The sequence below is a fragment of the Euwallacea similis genome, chromosome 3, assembly GCF_039881205.1.
Source record: "Euwallacea similis isolate ESF13 chromosome 3, ESF131.1, whole genome shotgun sequence".
Classification (NCBI taxonomy): domain Eukaryota; kingdom Metazoa; phylum Arthropoda; class Insecta; order Coleoptera; family Curculionidae; genus Euwallacea; species Euwallacea similis.
Window position 1 is genome coordinate 8,001,517 of NC_089611.1, and position 19,306 is coordinate 8,020,822.

Sequence of the window (19,306 nt, forward strand, 5' to 3'; positions counted from 1 at the left end):
ATCCATTTCAAACCTATAGAACATATTTGGTTTTTTTGGACACCTCAAGACAAATGACTAAAGTTACCATTTTTCCATTGCGTTAATAGGGGAGAATTTTTTTCTAAAGGTTTGTGAGGATTGTAGGGAATGAAAATCAATAATTTCAGCAGAATTTGCTTGGAATATTTAACGGGCTGATGTTGCACAAATAGCTCCGGAGCAATTTTATCGGAATAATTTCTAGCTTTCATAACATAAGGCATTTGAATAAACCAAAATCCGAGCCAAAAACAAACATTACCAGCGAAATATTTCGGTGATTTCGACCAACTTCAGTAAAATCTTTTCAATTCTGACTCTGCGAGGTGGAATTTATGTTTCCGGATTGAAATTTCAATACCGGAAGTTATACAATAACCGGACGAATGAATTAGTTCAAGTATCTATTGAAAAAAGTTCTACATTCCAGCATCTTGTACGTTCTGGGTCGTTTAGATTTCATGGAATTTAGGGTTTATTTATAATTTGTACAAGAAAACTAATATATGTACGCTTGCGGGGATTGATTTAAGGAAAAAATTATTGCTGCAAATCGCATTCCTATATCGGTTTTAGTTCTCTCTCTATAGAAGATTTCTCAAAATGTGGCATTCTTAAGACACCCATGTCAGTTCGCAACCCTGGATTAAGTCTAGAAATGATAGATACTTTCTTTTTTAAGGCACATTTTGAGTAGAATCAATTTCTAATAAAAAAATTGTAGTTTATTTCGTTTTTGAGACATAAACTTCATGTCGTTCAGTCGGACCGAATGGGCTAAAGTGAATCAAACTACAATTAGCGTCCGGTAAAATATCACTTTCCATGCTTGTTAGTTAAATTATAGGGCACCCGAAAATTCGTAATAGCGCGCCTTCTTTGACTTTACTTTTGATTGTCGTCGTTCAGGTACTTTTGCAGAGAACACCCGAAGAATGACCATACTTAATAAAGGTATCTAGAACGAAGTCAACCAATTCTAAATATAGCTACGTCGAATAGCGTTTGGCAGATCTGAGAAGTAAAATTCTGAACTTTGCAACAAAAAAGTTTGGCTTATTTTTTATGTGAAAAAAATTGTATGTGTTAAAAAGGTATAAGTGTCCGTATAAAAATACAAGCTAAAATAGAACTAGTTTTTCTGTTGAAACGAATTATTAAACACTCATTTTTCAAATACGGACCATTCTTCACACTTGGTACAATCTGGACTTCTATAAGCACCAATTCGTGTCGAACTGATGCTGCGATAGCAGTATTAGTACCGTGAAATACAGTTAGGTGGAGCTGGTGATATGTCTATCCACTGCTGATAATACTGCTTCATTTAGATTGCACGTTCTTCAACATTTTTGCTATTCGCATTAGCAACGGTACCTCTGGTACTGCTCGAATCACCTAGCATAGGGTGAGCCCCACTAACGAAGGCGCCCAAAAACGGCTGTTCGGTAGGTAACAGTTTAAAATTTCACAACATTATACAGTGAGTAACTTTAATATTCGGACTAATGACTTTCTTAATTACCACATACTAATAAATAAGTTCTTTTTTTGGTTAATATTTTGTGGGATAAGCATTGTTACCTATAACGGCCTGTAAATGTTTAGGCATATTGCAGATATTAGGTGTACAACTTTGCTTCCGCCGTTTTTTTTCCGAATTTCGCGATTTTATTGTAAAAAACTAATTATACCTTTAGGATCCAAAGTATTGTCCATCGCTGGCCACTACTTTCTCCCATCTTTCGGGCAGCATACGAATCCCGTGTTGAAAAAATTGGACATCTTTTGAAGCGATCCACGATTCTATCCAATTTCTTACTTCTTCATAAGACCGGAAGTGTTGGTCAGCTAGCCCATGTGCCATGGATCGAAACAAGTGATAATCAGAAGGAGCTAGGTCAGGAGAATATGGCGGGTGGGGTAGGACTTCCCATTTCAATGTTTCCAAGTATTTCTTGACCACTTGCGCAACATGGGGTCGAGCATTATCGTGCTGCAAAATCACTTTATCATGTCTCTCGTTGTATTGCAGCCGTTTCTTTTTCAATGCTCGGCTCAAACGCATTAATTGGGTTCGATAAAGAGCACCTGTGATTGTTTCAGTTGGTTGTAACAGCTCATAATATATTACGCCGAGTTGATCCCACCAAATACAGAGCATGATTTTGGAACCATGAATAGACGGTTTGGCCGTCGACGTGGAAGCATGGCCGGGATATCCCCAAGTCTTTTTGCGTTTGGGATTATCGTAATGAACCCATTTCTCGTCCCCAGTCACAATACGATGCAGAAATCCCTTCCGTCTTTGCCTTGCAAGCAACTGTTCACAAGCGAACAGACGCCTGTCAATATCTCTTGGTTTCAACTCGTACGGCACCCAATATCCTTGCTTCTGAATCATTCCCATGTCTTTGAGGCGTTTTGAGATTGTTTGTTGAGTCACTCCCAATGATTGTGCCAATTCTTGTTGACTTTGACACGAGTCTTCGTCAAGTAATGCTTCCAAGTTCGCATCTTGGAAAACCTTCTTTCTTCCACCGCTATGTTGGTCTTCGACGTGAAAATCACCGTTCTTGAAGCGCTGAAACCACTCACGACATGTCCTTTCACTAATAGTGGCTTCCCCATAAGTATCTGAGAGCATTCGATGAGCCTCAGCAGCAGATTTCTTCATATTGAAGCAGAAAAGTAAAACCTCCCGCAAATGACGAGAATTTGGCTCGTACACTGACATTTTCAATTGCGAATAACTTTATGATGAAGACACAAATAGACTAATATTTTTATGAGGTTATGTTAACAGGTGCCCAAGGCTCCTGCATGCCCACATGGGGTTATTTATTTCGATCATTACTTACCGCTACATACATCTATTCAAAAACGGCGGAAGCAAAGTTGTACACCTAATAATTTTTTTCAAATAATCTGTTTGAAAATTGTCCCATTCTTGTTTTAATATTTCCTTTGAAGATATTTCAGTTTTTATTTGTCGGTCTAATTCGTTCCACAGGTGTTCGGTGAAATTGAGGTCCGGTGATTGGGGTGGTAGTTGTAATACTTTAGGACAATTGTAAAGTAAACATTCCTGCACTAAACGTGATTTGTGTTTAGGATCATTATCTTGGTAGACTTTAAAAGTGTCTGAAATTCCCATTTTCTCAGCCCTTTGACGTAAATTACTTTTTAAAATATTTAAATATGAATGTTTAACCATTATAGAATCTATAAAAACCAGTTTCCCTACTCTAAATGTGGAAATACACCCCCATACAAGAACGCTTCCATTTCCATGTTTAACAGTCGGTTTAATATTATTTATTTTAAATTCTTTACCCTTCTTTCGCCACACCATTCTTCGACCATCGAACCCAAAAATGCTGTATTTACTTTCATCATAGAAAAGTCATTCTTCCAAGTATCGAGTTTCAAAATAAATTAATTTGCATAATTCAATGTTCTTCGGTTGACTTCACTAACAAATGGTTTTTTCCTAGAAACTCTTCCATTGTATTCACTTTCTTTTAATGCTCGGCGTATTGTTTGGGAATGGACTTGTTTCCCAGTGTTTCTGAAGAGTTCATCGGCTAATTTTCGTGCACTTAATGCTAATTTTTTTATTTGAATGATTATTTTTGATTCTTCGAAGAATGGTTCTCGTATCACGCTCATTCAATTTCTTTGGTTGACCCTTTTGGGATATACACTCACTTTCACATGAAATGCACCACCCAGTAATAATAATAATTAAGTTTTGTAATTTTGGCAAAATAATGCTTCATAATACTACAGGGTGTCTCCTGTATGTGCGTGTTTTTGAGGTACTTATGAGCATATTTCCCTAAGTCTAGCCAATATATGTATTAGGTCGTGTAGTATGAAATGAGTAGATTCTCGAAATGCCACATTCAACTGCGAATAACTTCACTCTAAATCTATATTTGGACTTGACTTTTTTATGTGGAAAAGGCACATTCTTCCTCTTTCGATCAGAGTTTAAAGTGTTCAAAATTATTGAAAACTTTTATTTTTATAAACATTTTTGTGCAGCCATGCAAAATAGTGAAATTCGTGTGTTTGACACAATGAAATATGAGTTCCACCGTGGAACCACAACAGCTCAGACGGCTCGCAATATTAATGATGTGTTTGGTACTGAAGTCACTTCACAGCAAACAGTATCTCGTTGGTTCATGAAATTTCGTTCTGGCAATTTTGACCTGAACTAACCTGAACAAATGAACCACGTGGACGACCTGAAACTCAAGTGGATAACGATTATCTGAAAGTGTGGAAGCGTGGTGGAAGCGAATCCACGTCAAAGTGCAAGCGAATTATCGTTAATATTCAGTTCAGTCAGTCAGTCCAAAAAAACAATATTGACTCATTTGGCTGAAATTAGCTGAAATAAGGTGAAAAAGCTGGACAAGTGGGTACCGCATGAGTTGAGCGACATACAGAAAGAACGACGTCTCGAAGCTTGTTCTTTGTTGTGCCGGTATAATAACGATCCATTTTTCAATCGGATTGTTACTTGTGATGAGAAATGGATCCTATATGACAATACCAGACCAGAGTTCATCGCAGTGGTTGGATCAAGATGAACCACCAAAACATTGTGCGAAAAAAAATCTTCATCAAAAGAAGCTTATGGTGTCCGTTTGGTGGTCCAACGCAGGTGTCATCCATCACAGCTTCATGAAACCTGGTGAATCGATTACGGCTGATGTCTACTGCCGACAACTGACCGAAATGATGAGGCAACTGACGCCAGCCAAGCAGTCAAGATTAGTCAATCGAAGCGCACCGCTATTGTTGCACGACAACGCTCGGCCACACACCGCACAAGTCACCTTGGCCAAGCTACAGGAGTTGGAAACTCTTCGTCATCCACCGTATTCACCCGACTTAGCACCCACTGATTACCACTTCTTTCGAAATTTGGATAACTTCTTGGTAGGGAAAACATTCAACTCCGACGAGGCTGTCAAAGCTGCCTTCCAAGAGTTTATCGATTCCCGGCCTGCAGGCTTTTACAGCACGGGAATCAATGAACTTCCCGTTAAATGGCAGAAGTGTATTGATAATGGTGGTGCATATTTCGATTGACAATAAAAACATTTCATATGAAAAAAAAATGACTAAAGTTTCAATTCAATTCTACTCATTTCATACTACACGACCTAATATATGTCGGAGGTTTATTAGTTTTTAAGTTCTGTAAATGTACTATTAGAAGAGACAATAAGACGAAGGGCAGGCTGACAGCCTTCTTAAGAAAAAGCATTGTCGAGCGAGGTCACTAATACCACGACGCTCTTAAGTGTCCATGTGTGCTAATTATTTGGGTGACACTAAACTATTGGTTCCTTTGTAATAGGGACTAGCAGGTACTTTTCCCACGGTTCTGAAGGACTCACCAGAACTAGGAAAGTTAAGACAACAGGGACAAAGAACTGGCAGTTAATGGATTGATGGGAAGAAGAGCGGTCGTGGGGTAGTGAATTCGCTAGTTTGTCTTTTCATTCTTTGACTTTTAAAGAGATACCTTTCCTCGAAAATGGAAAACGCATCAAACGCTAGTCCGAGATATACAAGTCGCATTAGATATCACCTCTTGATGCATCAACGCGGGGTAATGCGTTATTATCAATAACGACTTGTGTATCATATAATACCTACACTATTTATTATCCTCTCATAGCAATATGGCATTGTTATTCTAATTAACATATTTGGCTGAATAAATGAAAATTAAATCCGTTTTCCATAATTTACAGCAATTATTATTTATTCACTGACTGTTACGAGATCACTTTAAATTAGCTTGCGAATATTTAGCTGACAACTGAAAATCCTGCTTGCAATTAGTTTATAATACCCCTTTTAATGAAACGGTTTTTAATTAACTATCGTTTACATTTCTGCTATGCAGAACTTATGATGTCCATTGTTGTTCGATGACCTAATGCAAATGTCATCATCCGTTCGATATGCTCATTTTTTGGTGACTCTGCCACCTGCCACATCACGGATTGAATGCGAGTAAAATAATATTTCGGTTTTTTGGAACTCTGCCGCACAATGGCGTAAAGAGCTCTATGACAAATAGCCCCTCTGTGGCTCATTAAGGAGATGTTTCCATCCAGTATTACTGGATTTATCATTATTGCTTATTTTCCTGTTCCTATCATTTTTGTACTGCCCGGAGAGTAATTATTATTTAAAAACTTATGCTACAATGAATATTTCTGTTTCGTTACGTTTCTATTGGGTTGTTCGATAATTAATGTCGTATTTTTAATGTTTTTTCAAAGTGAATATACTTATATTAATAATAAATATTAATCAATGATGTAGTGGCCATCTTGGTGGATGACCTTTTGCCATCTTTCGGCAAGTTGGAAAATTCCGCGTTCGAAAAAGCCTTGATTTTTAGAAGTAACAAAATCGATTTAACTCATTTTTAACGGCTTGATCAGAATCGAAATTTTTACCATTCAAATGATTTTGAAGAGAACGAAACGAATAATAATCTGATGGCGCCAAGTCAGGGCTGTACGGTGGATGAGGTATCAGTTCCCAATTTAGTTCCAATAATTTTTAACGCTTTATTAAAGACGTATGGGGTCTGGCGTAATCACGATGGAATAGTACCCCTTTGCGATTGGCGAGTTCAGGACGTTTTCTTTTGATTTCTTCGTTCAATTTCGATAGCTGACGACAGTAAACATTCGAATGAATAATTTGGTTTCTCGGAAGCAGTTCAAAATAAAGAACACCCTTGTAGTCCCACCACACAGATAGCATAATCTTCTTGTGATGAATATTGGCTTTGGACATCGATTGTGCAGGTTCATCTTGCTTGGTCCATGATCGTTTTCGGACTACGTTATCGTAGACAATCCATTTTTCATCACCCGTTATGACTCTTTTTAGAAATGGGTCGTTTTGGTTACGATTCAGCAAAGAATCGCATATGGTAATGCGTTTGGTGAGGTGAATTTCCTGCAATTCGTGAGGAACCCAAACATCCAATTTGCTAACGTACTCAAGCTTTTTTAAATGCAGAGAAATGCAGAGAATTCGATATGTTCAACTTTCCTGCTATCTCTCGAGTTGTCATACGCCGATTAGCTTCGATTAAGGCCTTTATTTTATCGTTATCAATGGTGATTGGGCGTCCAGTGTGTGGTGCATCTTGGACGCATCCGGAACGAAAGCGAAAAAACCAACGCTGGCACTGGGCGTTCAGTAAGGCAGTTCTCACCATAAACCTCACACAATTTCTTCTGAGCTGGTACTGCATTTTTGCCCTTTCGAAAGTAAAATAATAAAATGTGTCGATAATGCTCACTTTGATTGTCCATCTTCGACTTAAATTTTAAACAACTTCTTGTTTACTAATCACGTTCAATTTTCGATCGAAAAAAGCCTAAAACGTAACCTTTAAAATGGCATATAATAATATAAGCGACGAGATCACTATTACTCGATGTGTATAAATTAAGCCATCTATGAGAATAATACGACATTCATTATCGAATAACCCAATAATACAATAAACATGTCTCAAAATATACGTGAAAAATTATATTTACCGGATGGCGGCCGTTACAACTGCTTTTTTAATGGCCGCCGGTAGGCCTACGACACACCTGTACATTTATTAAATATTTTACTATTAAGTTAATTTTTCTCTTCTAGTATTTATTACGGTAAATATTAGAAGAGAAGTATTTACTTTGGTAAATATTTCCAAATACTCCATTTTCAGCGACGAGATTTGCATCTACTATAATTTTTTCGGTTGTTTCCAGGATTTTTTTTTAAAACAACTTTGTTGACAAATATTATATATCTATTATCCTAGCTTTGCTTTATGGCTTATTTCAACTAGTAGACATTTTTATTTCTATAGTGGTCGTTAAATTTATCGAAAAGCTCGTCAAAGGGTTTGCCCGCCTTTCACACCGTTCTTTCTGTTAACGAAAAGGTAGTTTAATGAAATATTTTGAACGATGCACAGTTGGCACCTACATCAGTAACTACTTTTTGGCTAATTATAAACATCGACAACTCCTCGGCTTACAAATTTCAACCACATATGGTATGCTGTGGACAAATATAACCACTCGGCATTTTATTCGATTTGATCGACATTTCTCCGAAATAGGGCGCCAGTAGGGAATTTCTCATACGAAAATAAGGAAGGCAATCAAAGAAAATGAAAATCAGCTTAATGCGGAAAGTAAATATTGACGTTCCCTATTGCGGCTTGAATATCGTTTGTAGGGAAATTTTTCTGTTCTTGCAAAATTTTCCTCTCAAGCAATCCATATCAAAGCCTTGTTAAGCTTTCGAGTACACAAATATCAATGGAGAATTAAAAGTTGTGTGAGGAAATGTCAACATGAATTAGAGCAACACATCTGCTCCAAAAGCATAAAATAATAAAATGTTAGAAAAATAAAACTATGCAGCTTCTCAACACTTTCTGTTTGTCTTACTTCTGTGGCAAGTTATCGATACGGTCTAATAGTCCTGCAGTAACATTTAGTTATAAAAAAATTCAGAGTTGTGTGAACGTACTATTGAATCGTCCCTATTTCTGATCTCCACCGATATCGTTTGAGAGTAATTACCCACATTGGTCCAGAACAGGTGCGGAATCCCCTTCGAATGTAGAAACGGATCTCATTATTCGTTTCTCGTTCGAACAATATTTATGGCCGACGTAGAGGATCCCCAAATATCATACAGTAATCAGTTTTTGATTGCACGCAAGCAGATAATTTTTTTACGATATCTAAGAAGTCTTGGGTGGCGTCCATGCTTCATTGTCCAAAAACCCTAATACTATCAGAGATTGGCAACGTTTCCGCCGTCAATTCTCGCATACAGGTTAATTCAGGTTAGTTCATCATATTATCAGTTCAAGTCAGAAAATAGGAACTGTATAAATGGGAGAAGGACCTTGTAAGGTTTAACATGCCTCCGACAAAATTCAATGAAATGGTTTGAGAGAGTGGCGATTAAAATGGGCGGAGTCAGTCCAGTGTTTTGCTAGATCTCTCACCGTTTCAGAATTTTTACTGATATAAGTTCTAGTGATGGATTAAATTTGTTTCGAATTTATACTTATTTATACAGGGTGGGCCACGAGTGACGCCTCGGAATTTCAAGACAACGCCAAGAGATTTTTTAACTGTTTCTTTTTTGGTGGTCTTACGTTTGAAGACGCCGAACTGCAATCAATATTGGATGAAGATGACACTTTAAGTCAAAAGCAAATGGCAAAAATGTTAAATGTTGCACAACAAACAATTTCTGATCGTTTAAAAGCTATGGGAAAGATCCAAAAATACGGAATATGGGTGCCGCATGAATTGAATGAAAGACAGATGGAGAACCGAAAAAACACCAGTGAAATTTTGCTTCAAAGGCACGAAAGAAAATCAGTTTTGCATCGAATTGTTACTGGAGATGAAAAATGGATTTATTTTCAAAATCCTAAACGGAAAAAATCATGGGTTGATCCGGGACAACCATCAACATCGACTGCAAAACCTGATCGATTCGGCAAGAAGGCAATGCTGTGTGTTTGGTGGGATCAGAAAGGTGTGGTGCACCACGAGCTTTTAGAACCTGGTGAAACCGTTAATACTGTTCGCTACCGACAACAATTGATTAATTTAAACAATGCGTTGATCGAAAAACGATCAGAATGGGCCAGAAGACACGGGAAGGTAATTTTGCTCCATGACAACGCACCTCCACACAAAGCAACACCGGTTCAGGATACCATCAAAACACTTGGCTGGGAGTTGCTACCCCATCCGCCGTATTCACCAGACTTGGCTCCTTCGGACTACCATTTGTTTTCATCGATGGGACACGCATTGGCTGAGCAGCACTTCGATTCCTACGAAGAAGTAGAAAATTGGGTGTCTAATTGGTTTGATGCCACAAAGGCACATTTCTATTGGCGTGGTATCCATAAATTGCCAGAAAGGTGGTCAAAATGTGTAGAAAACAATGGTCAATATTTTGAATAAATTTTATTTTTCTTTCCTTGTTAAAATTGGTGTTTTATTTTCACAAAATAGCGCTCATTTCATAGCGGTAGACCTGGTAGACTAACTAGAGCTACATTTTAATATTATTTTGAAAGTATACAGTGTGTCTCAAACACATGTAATTGATCAAAGTTGCATTTTTTTAAATGGGATCCCTTGTATATTATATAATTTTTGAATTCAACCATTAAAATAAAATTAAGTTTTATTAAGGTTTATGGTATCTAACTTTAGCAATTTTTGTCAAAATACAAGAGAATTTTGAACACCCAATCTCTCATCTCATATTTAAGTTTTTAAAACAAAATTTTGATAGGAAGCCATCAAGGGACCAAATTTTGTAACGCAAGTTTAAAAAAGTCGGCGAATTATACAGGGTGTTCTAAAAATAGCGCCAAATTCATTCAACTTTTAACTGTTAATAACTTATTTAATTTAAATGGAACACCCGGTATGTTGTGTTACCGTTAGATGCCAAATTTACTTATCTATCGAATGTCATTAGGGTTCCCTATACATAGCTCTACTCATTTTCGCAATAAACATAAATTTTTATAAAAATATCTAAATCCCCAATGTTAACATTATGCCATATGAAATTGTTAAGATATCCATGCAATTTAATTATTTATTTGCGTATATTTGTATATTACAATTTTAACAATATTAACAAAAAGCAGAAAACTAAGTATGATTAAAAATTTATGTCAGGTGTTCTACATGATGACCCTTTTCTTCTATGTATATTTTGATTCTTTCTTCAAAAGATTTTCTGACATTTTCTAGCATTTGTGGCGTAATAGAGGTATTGGGTTGGCAATTAAATTCGTTCAGTTTTTTAGTTTGGAATAAAACATTTTTTTTTTTATATGCAAAACAAATTTTAATCAATTATATATTGACCATCTTTATTGATAACCTCTTGCCATCTCTCTACCAACTTCATTATGCTGCGTTCATAGAATGACTGTGGCTTATCAGCAAAAAAACGATCAAGGTGGTTTTTAACTGCATCTTCATCTTTGAAGGTTTTTCCTTTCATTGAATTCTGCAGCGACCGAAATAAATGAAAATCGGAAGGGGCAAGGTCCGGTGAATAAGGAGGATGAGCCAAAACGTCCCAGCCAAACTAGAGTAATTTGTTCCGCGTGGTCAAAGATGTGTGAGGCCTAGCGTTGTCATGATGGAAGACAACACCCTTGCGATTTGCCAATTCTGGCCGCTTTGTGCGAATAGCTTCTTTCAATTTCGTTAATTGGGAACAGTATAGGGTTGAATCTATTGTTTTTCCAGATGGTAGTAACTCGGTGCCCTTAAAGTCCCACCATACGGAGAGCATTATTTTCTTCGGATGCAATCCCACTTTCGAGGTCGTTTGTGGTGGCTGGCTGCTGTGTCCCCATGATCTTTTGCGCTTAACATTTTCGTAAATGATCCACTTTTCATCACCTGTCACTATTTGTTTCAAAAATGGATCGCTTTCTTGGCGCTTCCGTAACGAATCGCAAATGGATATTCGGGTGATCAAGTTAGCTTCGGTTAATTGATGCGGTACCCAAACATTAAGTCGAGAAACGTATCCTAACTGATGCAAGTGTTTTTCTACGCTTGTATGAGATATATTCAATTTTGTGGCAATCTCTCTTACCGATTGGGATGGATCACTCTCGACTATAGCTTTTACGTCACTTGAGTTAATCTCAGTTGGACGACCGGAACGGGATGCATCGTCGATATCAAAATCTCCAGAACGGAATTTGGCAAACCACTTTTGACATATATGTGAGCTTTCATAAAGAAAGCCATATGGGGTTACTTATCAACCTATTCAATGTAAATGCAAAAAACATGTTGTCCCATAATATTGTAACCTATCCTTGGACATGTGCGGAATGTCACAGGCACCTACTGGTGCCCCATTGTAAATTAGAAATGGACTAAACTTGTACTAGTCAGAATAGATCATTCGTGGTAAAGATAAAGGTCTGTTTATCATCTCGTCTAAAAACATATGGAGGTGCGAATAAGATGATTAAGGGATGTAAGTGTGGGAAGAATGTGGGAAGTATGGTGACAGGCTTTTGGAAGAAAAGCAGATGCACCTGGGGTGACTCTCACGCATCTAAAAGGGATTCATTCGATTCCCGATTCTAGAGAAATAAAGAAGTACCGCCTAAACTTGTGTTTTTGTTTCTCTACGAGTTAGGGAACTTCTGACATATACGTTCTGTTAAGGCACCATTTCCATACACACGGCATATCTTTTTATGAACATCGGCGGCTCGTTTGCCTTTTTTAAAATAATAAAACAAAATGTGACGAAAATGCACGTTATTTCTTTCCATGTTCACCGCTACACTATATGTACGATACTTATGATAGCCAAACCAAAGTTTGTAGAAAATATAAGAGAAATCTGATCTTGCATGTGTTTATTTAATTTGCTTTATAGCATTCAGAAAAAAAAGCAAATCAGCATGAAACTTATACGGAAAGAAAACCGAACGAATTTAATTGCCAACCCAATAAAAACATTTCTAATTCTTATTCTCATGTCATCAGTCGGGGTAGGAGGAATCTTATAAACTTCATTTTTTACATACCCCCGTAAAAAAAAGTAAAATGTACATTTCTCTTCTATAGCATAACTTAGTTGCGTCATTAATAAATATGACGATCTGAATTCGATGATATTTGTTTATGATCTTTTGGTGGGTCCGAGCTAAGACGTCAACACGCGCAGTAGTCTCGAGACGAAATATAATAGAATGATATCGAAAATTGAATAAATTGATCAGTGCAGGTAAAACATGTAAGGAGTTTCGATTTTAACGCGCAGAGTTATTGTGTTTTCGTTTTTTTTTCATTTATTTACATTGGTGTTTTTTGCTCTGATATTTTAAAAAATTTCCATCGCCGCGAAAGCAGCGAAATCGATACTAATCTAAACATCCAAGTGGAGATGCCAGCCGGACTGACTCCATCCACTTCGATGTTGGTCTTTCTTGGAGGTCTATTAAATCTCGTGCGGTCTTCCTCCTACTTGCACAACTCCTAAATTCCGAGTTGAACTGGTGATACCCGTATAAGGAAGAGCATGAGCTCGATTGTCTCAGTACAGTGCAGAGGCAGTTGTTGATGGGTCCGAATGTTGACATCTCTGAATGTCTCCCTAAGACATTTAACATACAACAGAGAATCGAGCTCAAAATCGAACCCTATGCGAGCCCCCAAATAAACCATGCAGACTTTAACATCACCTCACCTATACATATCGACCGGGTTCTGTTACTTAAGTACGACTGAATCGACATTCCACATATAATCCCCCCACAGCATTGGGACTATATGGAAGTAACTACATATATGTAGGATCGCGTTTCTTGTAGATAGGTGCTACTTCAGATTCTTATAGATAGGTATTACTTTTTAGTTGAATACATGTTAGATAGTAGGAATCATCTTTAAGATTGTCATACCCCTGGGGCACGACCCTGGTGGGCATTAGTTGGGACATCGGAATTTCCAATGTCATGCCTTGTCGGTGTTGGAAGTCCCCGCAATAAACCTGGTCGGCATTGGAACTGCCTGTAATATACACTCACTTTCACATGAAATGCACCACCCAGTAATAATAATAATTAAGTCTTGTAATTTTGGCAAAATAATGCTTCATAATAGAGTATCAAATGATCAGACTTTCAGTAGAAAAGAAAGAATGCTAGTGGTTTTTTTGTCATCGACCTATTAGATTTTTTATTCAATTGTAAATAAATAAAATAATATTTATATGGAAATATCAGTTTATTTTGTTGTTGAACTGTGAACAAGACATCTCAAAATGCCCCCAGTGAGACAGCGTCGAAATTTTTCCCACGTTTCGGATTTCGATAGAGGGCGAATTATCGGCATGAAGGAGGGTGGACTTTCATTTCGTGAGATTGCCCGAAGAATGAATCGGAACCACACCACGATTGCGAGAATATGGTCTTCGTTGTCTGAAGAGAGGGTTCAGCGACATCGTCCAGCTGGACGTCCTCCCCGTAGCAGCAAAGCACGTGAAGATCGACTTCTTAGACGGATGGCCATTGGTGATCGATTTCAAACAACAATGTCTGTTGCAATTGATTGGATGGGAGCTCTAAATCGTCGGGTGTCGATGGCAACAGTTTACAGAAGAATTTCGTCTTTTGACCTGCATTCATACCGCCCAAATCTACGACTGCCACTAACCGCCCAACACCAAGCTTCCAAATTGGCCTGGTGTCAAGAACGAATTGATTGGAATCATGAGTGGAACAATATCGTCTTCAGTGACGAGTCGCGATTTTGTTTATGGATCAATGATGGTCGTAGAAGAGTAAGACGATACCGAGGTGAAAGAAGAAATTTGCAATTTTCTGAAAGACGCCACACAGCTTTAACACCTAGTGTTATGGTCTGAGGTGCGATATGTGTTGGCCGAAGATCTTCTCTTGTGTTCGTTCCAGGTACCCTAAACGCACGTCGCTACATTGACAATGTTCTGAGGCCAGTATTAGTACCTTTCATGCAAACTTTACGAAATGGCATTTTCCAACAGGATAATGCAAGACCACATAGTGCGAACATTACTCGACGATACCTGGAAGAAGCACAATTGGAAATACTGCCTTGGCCTGCACGGTCACCGGACCTATTGCCCATCGAACATCTTTGGGATATGATGAGTCGCCGTCTTCGAAATTTACCGAGGCCTCCAAACAATGTGGATGATCTACGACATCATCTTGAGGTAGCATGGAATGAAATACCCCAGGAAGATATTGATCATTTGTTGCAAAGCATACCGCGAAGAGTACGTGCTTGCGTTGCCGTACGAGGCGATGTCACTTATTATTAATTTTTTCATTATCAAATGTTGTATCTTTTAACTGAAAGTCTGATCATTTGATACTCTATTGTGAAGCATTATTTTGCCAAAATTACAAGACTTAATTATTATTATTACTGGGTGGTGCATTTCATGTGAAAGTTAGTGTACTTTGATTTTGAATTTCCCTTGATAGATTCCGTTGGCCCTATAGTGGCAGTTCCAATTTCCAGCTAAGACGTAACGGTTTGATGCGGCGGGTGGTGCAGATGGCACCCTAGCCAGGGTACGTCCATAGTTTATCACCATGGGCTTTAGTATTTAAGGTTTTGCAGGGCACGTACAAGCTCTCTTTTCTTCTGGGTTCGGTTGTCGTCGGTAGCTCAGAAGTCGCGTCTGCGCTCACGAAACTCACAAGTTACTTTATACTCTCGTTTGTTCACTTTACATTAATAAACGCATTAACTAATAATTTATAGTCCTTTTCCTATCTGTGATTTCATTATAAGATATAAACACCATCCTATATCTACAGTAGTATCAAACCTGATACTACATATATATTGAGGTAAATGTTCGACCAACTCTTGAAACTGTTATCTATCTCAATTATGTTAAACTGTTGGATGTAACATCTATATTTTCGGTAAAACAAACCATTAATATTCCAGAAGGTAACAGCATGTCATGGCACAAAGAGAAATTCAATATAGCATAAATAGAATAAAAACTCACCTTTCTAGGCTGAAATTCATATTTCACGCAGTGCTGAAATCCCTTTCCCTTAACTTTCATTGAAGTCAGAACCAGACAGTTGCCGACGAAGTGAGCTGTGTATCCGACGCCTTTGCTTGTTTTGAAGCTACGCAAAAAATGTATTTCATTAAAGTTTAACTTTTAAAATAAATAAACTGCTGGACAAAACAAATGGGGCAAACATATTTTTGGACGATTTTCAAGCGCAGAATTTTTAAAATGTGTCGAGATGAAAACGCCAGGTTTTCATAGCTATTTTTCTCGTTGAGATTGTTATAGCTACACAACCGTACTAGCAGTTAGATTAAGAGTCACACAGGATGTAACAAAAGTTCGGCATGGTACTTCAGGGGTGTATTCAACATGTTATTTTAAGATAAAAGTTCTTTAAAATTATTTTTTAAATTGAATTCTTAAAATGTTTTTATTCTTACTGGCTCAAAATTGGCCCTTTAATGGCATAAAACAGGCTGTAAATTGTTACTTCTAATAAGTAGGCTTTAAAGGAAAACTTTTCTTTCATTGGCATTAAAAGTAACACTTTACGGGCTATTGTGCGTCATTTGGATTCATTTTCACTCCATTAGTTTTTTATCAATCGGAAGGAAATTGACCAATCACCGCCAACCGGAGAAAAATTATGTCTTTTACCAGGTAAAAAACCAAATTTGTTGTATTGGATGACTTCGTAGTATTCATAGCCAAGTCTACGAATATCGCTGCGGCAGTAAATTTGCTACTTTTTCGCCTTGTAAAACACATAACTATTTTCTTTATTCATCTCCAAGAATTCTAATAGACATAATTTTTTACTTTTCCTCTAGTCTTCGAGATAACAGAAAAAATAGGAAATATAAAATATATAAAAATAGGAATGCTTTTATGACATTGACATTTCTATGACAGTAGCGCGCTTTTATGTCATTTAAAAACAATGTCAGAATATTCTTTAGAGGGTGCATAAACATATAGGCCCGATTGAAAGGTACTCATAATATTACATCACAGTATGTTTAATAAATCTCAAACGAATTCATAACAATGCGTATCTACAGGGTGATTTGCTATATTTAATCCAATTGATATTTCTGTTAATTTCGGTTCTACGAAAATCTTTAAATTAGCAAAGAACAAAAATTCTTCTTATCGCATGAGCATCACAAATCTGCCCCTTTTTATGAATCACCCTGTATTATTTTACAGAAATTAAACGATCTGTTTTCCCTGATTTCATAAATGTAATAATTTATACAGGGAGCTTACAAGAAAAGGGATTATTTTATTCCGGTATAAAGATGCCGGATAGTCCATTTAAAAAAAAACTAAAGTTGTGTCGTTTGGAGAAAAATATGCAGCTTTGCTAATTTGTAGACTTTTGTAGCAGCGACACAAACGGAAATATTTATTGAATTAAATGCAACGAATCACTCTGTACATAACTGTAAAGTATCGACCAAAAAAATAATTCAAAATACAATTATTGGTGCAAAACACCTCTTCCTAGGCGAAAGTTAATGTCCTCTCAAACATCCTAAAGCTACGGAAAATATCGGAAACGACTTTTCGTGATCCGCAAACATAAACTGGATTTATTGGGGCGGCAAAAAGCGAAAAACCCATCTCGCAAAAATGTCAATCCCTTACCAGTATAAATAGGGCTTCTCTCTCTCGATGTTGACCGAGTTTATGGGATCTAGACGAAACCACGTCGTGAAGGTAAAGCCATTCTCGTAGGGCCATTTCGCAAGGGGCGGCAGCACTATCGCCTGAAAAAGAAAAATATCGAAAGTTGCAGAGAATGAAAAATTGCTGGGCCATTTTTAAAGAAACAATTACCCAAACCGACTGTTCGAAGTCCCGTGGAGAGTGAAGCCGCAAGAAATATTAATTGGAGGGTGCTATTTATTACACCTGGCGGACTTGGTTTAACAATGATGCACAAACAATGTATATTTCCTAGAAAGGTACGATAAAATGACTTTATCGCTCATTTACTTATTTATAAGCTAGAAATAAAGCTTTACGTGTGCGGTAAAATTTTTTAACGTAAAGTTCTATGTTCAGCCGGCAAATGAGTGCGATAAAGCCGCTTTACTGCACGCCCGTAGGAAACATTGTAGAACAACAAAATTTTATACAAATTCTCTCTACAGTTGGTAATTGGTTGACATTTCATTTAACATGAGAGTTAGCGTAAAAAAATAAATGCGAGAGTAACGGTTGTTTGAAGGACTGCTGCGTTTATTCTAAAATTATAGGAAAATATAGAAAATATCCCAAATGAATATGGTAGTCCTGCAGTATGTTATTTCAATGATATTTCGGCAATATTATCATTCTTTTGCACGCTATTTCCGATTTTGCGCAATTCCTGTGAAACAGAGTCTTTCGAAGAAAAAGTGACTTCCATAATCTTTAAAAATAATGTATAAAAACTTTTTAATTTTTAGAAGAATGTTTGTTTTGAAGTGGAACACATTTAGTGTAAAATGAAATGTGTTACCAATTTCTATCTTTTACGCGTCACAGTTCCCTCTTTAAGAATTTTAAGTGACCAGAAGGGTAATGTGATACGTTACTTAGTTTTTTTAGATCTTAAAAAAGAAAACAAAAACTTATAAATCCACTCATTTATTTATTCAAAAGACAAAAAGTTTATTGCAGATTTTTTCCTGTCAATTGCGTGAATCGTCATAAAAACGAGTGTCGTATGGCGAACACAAATAGTTTCAGTTTTATTAATTTATTATATTTTATATCTTTTTTTTATATAAAATTCTTAAGGCGGGTTGCTGTGATGTGAAATTGTTGAAACAAATTGAAGTCGAGCCCATGAATTTTCACACAAAAAATTTTTATTCAAAATTTGTTTCACGTCAAAACAAACAACGAGGAATTTCGGCAATTTACTAGACATTCAGGGGATTTGAGATTATGTGAGTCATATTTTCGTTAAATGGCCGTTTATACCAATCTTTAACTTCAATTCTTCAAATTTGACAACTTTAATTTTTGGAACAATTTAGTACAAAGTTTGCCGTTTTTTCCTATATCATCAGTTCAGCAAAAAGGAACGAAATACGAAGCGAAATCATTATTAAAAATTACAAAAATATTTGAAACATTTGTAATTTTTTGAGTTCGAGAAGTTTCAAAATTATAGTATTTAACAGGTTTTTTTCCTAACTCGGTACGGTTATAACTTCTTTACCACACTGATAGCACTTGATTATAGCACTGTCGACGGCCATTTTGTAATTTAATTACTTACTTCATATTCATTATACCTATTTCTGCGTCAAACGTGTAAAATTCCAAATTTAAACTAGTTGCAGCATTAAAAAAATAACAAAAATAAATAAAAATTAAGTAATGATCATAAACAAATAGTTTCAAGCTGCGATAGTCCAAGCTATAAAAGAATCTACGATTGCCATGAAAAACTGATGTTTCTCTCCCCAGTTTAAGTAATCGAGAATAAGAGTAATAGAGAATTTGACAAATGAGTGAGGTTATAAATTCAGCATCAGGTGTCTAATTTTATTAGATTGGTTTTCGGAAATGATAATCTAGGATTAGTTAGTATCTATCAGCTGTT

The 19,306-nt window shown here is 36.7% G+C and overlaps 1 protein-coding gene across 16 annotated transcripts in view; it reads right to left on the minus strand.

The window, feature by feature from the left end:
* The window catches only part of rg (rugose), a 483,271-nt gene that overhangs the window by 177,449 nt on the left and 286,516 nt on the right, over positions 1-19,306 (minus strand). For all 16 annotated transcript variants that reach the window (XM_066406800.1, XM_066406798.1, XM_066406795.1 and 13 more), the window contains exons 6-7: positions 17,353-17,474; positions 15,688-15,814 (exon numbers count right to left, since the gene is read on the minus strand). In XM_066406800.1, coding sequence (XP_066262897.1) covers positions 15,688-15,814; positions 17,353-17,474 — 249 coding nt within the window. The remainder of the gene's footprint in view (positions 1-15,687; positions 15,815-17,352; positions 17,475-19,306) is intronic.